The 7,103-nt window shown below is 39.7% G+C and overlaps 1 protein-coding gene across 1 annotated transcript; it reads right to left on the bottom strand.

The window, feature by feature from the left end:
- Positions 1 to 2,530: 2,530 nt before the first annotated feature.
- Positions 2,531 to 5,899, bottom strand: LOC112711360 (uncharacterized). Its single transcript, XM_025763993.3, has one exon. The coding sequence runs from the start codon at positions 5,288 to 5,290 to the stop codon at positions 3,044 to 3,046; it is 2,247 nt and encodes a 748-aa protein (XP_025619778.1). The 5' UTR covers positions 5,291 to 5,899; the 3' UTR covers positions 2,531 to 3,043.
- Positions 5,900 to 7,103: the final 1,204 nt, after the last annotated feature.

Here is a 7,103-nt window from a genome sequence, read left to right as displayed (position 1 = left end):
CTGGTGCGTGTAAGGACAACTTAACCTGTGCTATATATATGTCATTCTCTATCAGAAACTTGGTGAAGTTTTGAGAAAGAAATTTTTTTCGCTATCTGTTTGAAGAGTTTTGATTTGATGATTGGTCTTGTTTTCCATTAATAATTTGTATTAGATAAAGGATTGTAAAGCTTTGGATTTGCTTTGTAAAAAGTAAAGGCAGGTGTATTTGGTTTTGGCATAACACAACATAGTAACAAAATCCAGAGTTGCTTGTGGATGGTGCGAGTCTCCAAATATCCGAAAAGACCAGTTCTAATGGTGCATTATACACTATTTTGGACTCAGAAAATGATAAGTTATGGTGTTTTCCTTGATAACATGCATTGCACAAAGGTTCAACTACTGACTTATCCTTTTTTTTTAAAGTACATCAATGTTATAATATTTTATTACAACCTCTACAATTTTTGCAGCTGTATTTTCCAACCGCTTGTACCATACATCTAAAATAAAAGAAAGGAAACTATGAGATACTAGTTTATTAGCAAATTGACTACCTTTATTCCTTTCCTTAGTGTTATCCTCTCTACACAGCAAACTACTTAAACTAGACTTATCAGCAATCAGTGTATCACTACTATGAATATCAATGTCACATATTCTACTTGAAGCGAGCTTATTAACATCCAACTTATTTGAACCATACTCATCATCTAGTTCCTTATTTTGATTTGAAACACTCACTGATGCATCTGCAGGAGTGATTGTGATGCACACATGACTAATGAATTTTGGTGGATCTATGTTGCTTTTGACATTGTTGAACTATGAGTTACTCTTAGAATTCACTTTTTTGGCTAGAACATCTATGTTGTTAAATTTGTAGAATCCTCCCTTAAGAGATCTTTTTAGTAGAATTTTCTTGGTTTTCTGAGCCTTCATAAAGCAATCAAATGGATGAAATTCAAAAGACACATGATTGTCTAGAGCAAATTTTGCTACACTAATAAGATTTTTTGTGATAGTTGGGACATGGAGTAGGTTTAGTAGTCTAAAGTATTGAAAGCTAGAATTTGTAAGTAAGAGTTTTTTGCCCATTCTATTGATATTTATACCTTGGCCATTACCTATAAACACCTCTTATGTGCCTTCATACTCTGAGTTTGAAATCAGATTGTTTGTATCAAAGGTGAGATGATGTGACGCTCTAGTATCGAGATACCATGCCTTGTCAATGAGAGGAGTTTCTAGTGGAGCTGCTGTCAATAATGCATTTGCTTGCTCAGGCTGATGGAAAAAGGCTGAAGGAGGTGGTGGCAGATTCGCTGCCATTTCATGAGGATTCTAAAAATTCTGGTGGAAATAATGGTAGCAATCCCACACATTGTGCCCAATTCGACCGCATAGATGACATTGCCACCTATTGTTCCATAAAAGCCTGAAAAGTCAGATCTGCCACCACGGAAGTCTCTGCCCCAGAATCGGCCATGAATTCCTTGACCTCTAGTTTGCCCTGGTGAATTTGTAGAAACCTGGTTGATATGACTGTTGCCTCGTGTAACCGTCATTGTTCTGAGCTCGGATTCGTGATTCTGCTTCTTGTGCCAAATCAATATTACTATCTTATGTTCACTTGTATAGATTCAATTATTATCTTCTTGAAGCGTTCGGCCAATTCCTCTTGACTCACAAGTAGCGCTTTAACTTCACTTTCGATCACCGTATCAGCTTTGGAATTGAGCATGGTGATAAAGGCACTGTACTTCTCATTCAAGCCTTGTGCCACGACTTCAACGAACTCCTCACTATTAAGAGGCACACTTAGGGCTAAGAGTGCATTTGTCATTGTTTTTATCTTTGTCATATACTCAGCTATCACATCTTGCAATTCGATGGATTTCAGTTATGGTTTTAGTTGTTTTACCTTTGATTTGAGGCGTTTTGCAAAGTAATCTTGAAATTTATACCAGATTTCTTGAGCAAACTCACAATTGAAGACTTGTAAATTCTGGATGTATGGATGCGAAGAACCATGATGGGAAATTAATCTTTCTGTCTTAATCGCTGAACTCTTTTGACTTTAGTTATCTCTTTTTCTCGATTTTCTAATAGATTATTACACAAGAACCATATGAATTTCATTAAAGATAAATTTTTATTGAATTTAGTTTTTAACTTTTTTTTTAATTGAAATTTTGTATATTTTTATTTTTAAAAATTTTAATTTTTTTCCTTATATTAAATATTGACTTTAGTGTTGATAGTGTAATATTAGCTCGTACTGATATTATAACCAAAGAGAATGATGATAGATTGCTAAATTAGGTTAATAGAACAGGTTATGTAGACGTTTAGGAGTTGAAAACTTGAAATTAACTTGCACAACAACCGCATATTAATTCAGCGTAGAAACAAAGTTATGTATAAGTTTATAAAGAACCCTATAGTTAAAAGGAAAAAGATAGAATTAAACATGAAATTGTCAAATACGTAACTAATTAAAAAAAATGAATGATGTCTAAACTTTGTTTTAAGAAAAGAGGCAAAATTAAACAATCACTTATATATAAAGCTTCTTCACTAGCAGAGATGCATTAATTAACATATTATTAACATATGCTTCACTAGCCATGTACATTCTACTGATAAGCTATGAAGAATCATATATAGAAACACACACATATATAAAAATATATAGTATAGTGTTTGTATATGTGTATAAGCACAGTGTACCCTTAGCTTTCATCTTGTAACGTGGAATCCATATCCCAATTCCCAGCCTTTTCAGTTAATGGGGAAGTTAAACCGACATGCATGCATCGTCATCAAAAAAGACATTAAGAGTACGTACCCAAAAGTTGAAAAAAAGAAAGAAAGAAAAAAAATACATCAACAAAAGAATGAAAAATTAGTTAGTGCACTTTAATCAAGTCCATTTCTTTAAGCTTGCTCCCACCATATTCAATTCCCCAAAGGTATCTCTTCAGAATCTTGTTCTTTTCTTCTTCAGAATGTTCTGCGAGTTTCTTCAAACCGGATGAAATATAATTAATTATTATCATCACAGGAAGCTAGTTTCATCTGCGGAGGCAGAGCTTCTTGCAACTCCGTGGCGCTGATTCTTCTTCTTGCCTTTAGGATCACTGCCACAAGAGATGCCGCACTCTACCCCGCAGATGGTGCTGAAGCAAGAGAACAACCCACTGTCTGTGTTCCTTCGCGAACGGCGGCTGGGTGTCTTGCTGGTGCTCGTTGCTGGGAAGCTTGAGAAGTCTCCGCGGTCCGCCACCGGCGGAAGCTCTGTCCGCCACCTATCCAGCTTCGACTCCAACCCTTCCACGCTCTCGTCCAGACTCCACCCTCCTACCGTTGATGCCCCCTCTTCGTCCACACGTGGATTTCTTGCCATTTCGGCCGCCACCTCCGACGCCGAAGGCCCCAACTCTGACTCCGTCACCACCGGTGGTCCAAAGTTCCCAAGATTCGACCTCCGTGGTGTTGTGTACTCGAACCTCGGCGTGTACCCGAATGGATGCATTGGTGTTGCACGGTTCGACATTGGGTGGAACCTCCCCGGAGAGGCGCGATACTGCGGTGCCGGTGAGGGACGGTATTGCTTCGGTAAAATTGCCGGAGAATTCCTAAACTGTGGTGCCGGTGAGCTATGGAACTGTGGCTTTGGTGAATTATGAAATTGTGGTGCGGGTGAGTTTCTAAACTGCGGTGCCGGTGAACTATGGAACTGTGGCTTTGGCGAATTCCAAAACTGATGTGCCGGAGAACTCTGGTATTGAGGTTTTGGAGAGTTCATATACTGTGGTTTTGGAGAGTTAATGTAATACGGTGCCGAAGAGTTCTTAATCTGTGGTTCTACAGCCGGAGAGCTCATGTACTTGGGAGCCGGAGAGTTTCGGAACTTAGGAGCCGGTGAAGCGTGAAATTGCGGCGCCGGTGAAGCGTGAAATTGAGCCGCTGGCGAGTTGTGGAACTGTGGCGGTGGTGGCGGCATATACTCCGGCTTTCGTGAAGTGGCAGGGGGTGCTTCATGGTGATGAGTATTGTTGGAGATGACATGTCCATCATGTCTGATGTCATCATCATCATGAATGGTGTTAACAGAGGAAGCAACATCATCATCATCATGATGATTAGCATACATAGCTTCATTATTGTTAGGGTAGTGGTTGTTAGCATTGTTTTCATTCCTGTGGCTATGGTTGTACTCTTTCGCATGGCCATGTTCCATCAAGTTGTTATGATGTTGCTGTTGATGTTGATGTTGATGATGATGCATGAAGGCGTTGTCGCCACCTTCGAAGTTTGGAGGTGGAGGTTCTTGAATATGAAGAATCTCCGATTCAGTCATCATTGAAGCCGAATCGTCGTTCCTATTCTTCTTAAGCCTCCACGGCAAGGAACCGCTGAGGATAGATTTTGATTTTACACTTTTAGCCTTCTCCGGTGAATCCTCACTTGTCACGGAATTACCCCTCGACCTTCTCCCCTTATTCTTCTTCTTTCTCGTCTCGTCTTCCTCGTGCTGCTCAACTTCTGGAAGACTCGAAGCACCCGAAACCACCGATTCAGAAATAGCAGAATTTGCCCTTCCCTTGTTGGCAATTGATCTACGAGCCACCACCGCTTCGGACCCCATCATGGAGCTGGTGTCACTCTTCGTCCGCCTCAGCTCCGGCTTTATTGGAGCCGCAGAGGAGCTGCGATTGGCGTTAGAGGTTCTGCGACTATTACTATCATTGAAGACGTGGGGACTGAGGTGGTTGTGGCTGTCGTAGGCATCTTTTTCTCCCATCAGGTGACGGTACCCAACGGCGGATGAGTTGAGCGTGTAAAGCGGCATGCTCCTCATGGAACTGTCCAGCACCGCCACACCAATATTAAGAATACCCTGGGGCCTCCCGGAGGCACGGCGGACCTGCAGCGCCACGAACCTCATCCCGAGGGGAGCGCGGTTGTTGTGGTACGGCCGGTCAGGAGGAGGCGGGATGAGGTTACCTACGAGCACGCGCACCGTGCCGACGTGGACGTCCTTGAACCAATGCAAAGCGTAGATCTCGATCATGATTGCTGACGTGTCCGCATACAAGAACTCCTCATCAACCCGAAAAACAAATTTGTCATTCCACGTGGGATTGGTGTGGCCTTGCGTGTCCACTCTAGTGGATAGCTTGCGATCAGGGTGCACCCATGCGACCGCGTAGGTACGCATGTTGCGCGTGACGGGTGCCAGATCCTGAGCGGAAATAACATTGAGCTCTAGAAGCTGAAACGGTGCTAACACGTTTGACATCTTTACAAGAAATAAATTAAATGAGAATCACACGAATGAATAAACAAACAAATTAAACAATGGTAAAAAGAATATGATTACGATTATTTGAGTTTGTAGGTTTGGATGTATGATTTGTAGAGTTTGTTGGAAGAATGGGATTGCTTTTTGAGGTTATCGAGTTTGAACCAGCCGAAGAAAACAGAGGCGGAAGGGAAAATGGATTTCTTTGGAGGGGTGTTGTTGCCGCTCGGAGTCGTCCAAGGGGAGGACGACGCAGGAGGGCGTGACATGAAGGGGAGGGGACTGCCTATGGGGGTTTCTAGGAAAAGAAACGCGTTGGTTGGGATACAAAACAAATAAAACGCACGCAAATAACTAAGCCATGTTTTGCTGTCTTTCGTCCCGTTAGATTTACAAAACGGCACCGCATTAATTGGAGGGTCTTACCTTCTTCTCTCCCCTTTTTTCGCTTCTCCAATTTTGGAAATTTTCTTTTCTTTTCTTTCCTCTCCTGCAACAATTCTCATTACTCGCTGTACTCTTTTCTATTTTTATTAGATTTCGTTTCCAATTGTTGGGGGGACCCTGTTATTTGTTTAATGATCATTCATTTTTGTGTATATATAGTAAAAGGTGACTCTCTACAACTACAGGCTAAGGGATAAGCACGTGGAACAATAATCTACCTAATTAATTAATGCCTTGTTAAGTTAGTATATTGAACAATATTAGTTGAAGATGATGAAACAATGATATTGCGTTTATAAAGTATGAGTATGATACATAATGATATTGATGTGTGTAATCTAATTTTAACATATGTGTGGATTAGAAAATGTATTCTAGAAAATATTATGTTTGAAAACTTTATATTTACGGATATTGTAAAATAAAAAATATTATTTATATATAAGAAATTAGTCACTAAATTAACTAATTTTTTTAAAATAATTTATTTATGCATATACGATTTTTTTAGAGTATTTATATATTTTCACAATGTGTTTTATCTCATTTATAGTATAAATAAAATAAATATAGACATATCTCATTTACACTGTAAACGACATAAAAGATACAAACATGTTAAACGTAATACATGGGAAATGATGGATTATGCATATCTCGTTTACAATGTAAACAGATATGGTTAAACCTATTTCATTTACACTGTAAACGAGATATAATAGGACAAAAATCAAATATCTATAAAAGGATCAGCAAATCGTTTGTATTCTTCACAAAACTATCTAATTCTTCCTTCGGATCCTTTTTCTTCCCAAAACTTAGAAAAAATGTCCAATGACAATGGTTTCTTTGTTTTGATGGTGTATCCTAACTATCAGATGAGAAATAATGATAACGTGGTTATATTTGAGTGTGAGAGTCCAGTGATGTTTTGAAGTGGAAGAGCGAATTCCTTATTCGAATTAAAGAGTATGATATTGATTTACGTCAGTGGTGCAGAGAGAAAAGAGGTTGGTAGAGTTGGGTATATGATGCTAGCACCGATGGAAAATAGGGTGTTTCGGTTTCGTCTGTTTTGACTTGATGCGATAAGCATGTGCGCCTTATGTTTGATGTGCACGGGAGAATCATGGTTGAACAAGTGATGAAACTTTCAGCAGAGGTCCGTGACGTTGGTGGCGGTGGTTTTGGTACTTCGAACTTTGTATTGGATGACCATTCTCTTGCTCCAATTTGGTTGCACTGTGCTAATTCAATGCAGGACATGAACATTGAGGATGAAGAATCCAGCAAAAGTAGCTGGAGAGTCAAGAATTGTGACCAAATAGAGATACTTTCCTTCTGTGTAATCTTAGCTGGGGTA

This window comes from Arachis hypogaea, chromosome 9 (assembly GCF_003086295.3).
Source record: "Arachis hypogaea cultivar Tifrunner chromosome 9, arahy.Tifrunner.gnm2.J5K5, whole genome shotgun sequence".
NCBI classification, from domain to species: domain Eukaryota; kingdom Viridiplantae; phylum Streptophyta; class Magnoliopsida; order Fabales; family Fabaceae; genus Arachis; species Arachis hypogaea.
This window is presented reverse-complemented; position numbering and strand designations above follow the sequence as displayed.

Coding starts and splice junctions, on each gene's coding strand:
- LOC112711360 (XM_025763993.3), bottom strand. CDS start 5,290: ATGTCAAACGTGTTAGCACCGTTTCAGCTTCTAGAGCTCAATGTTATT.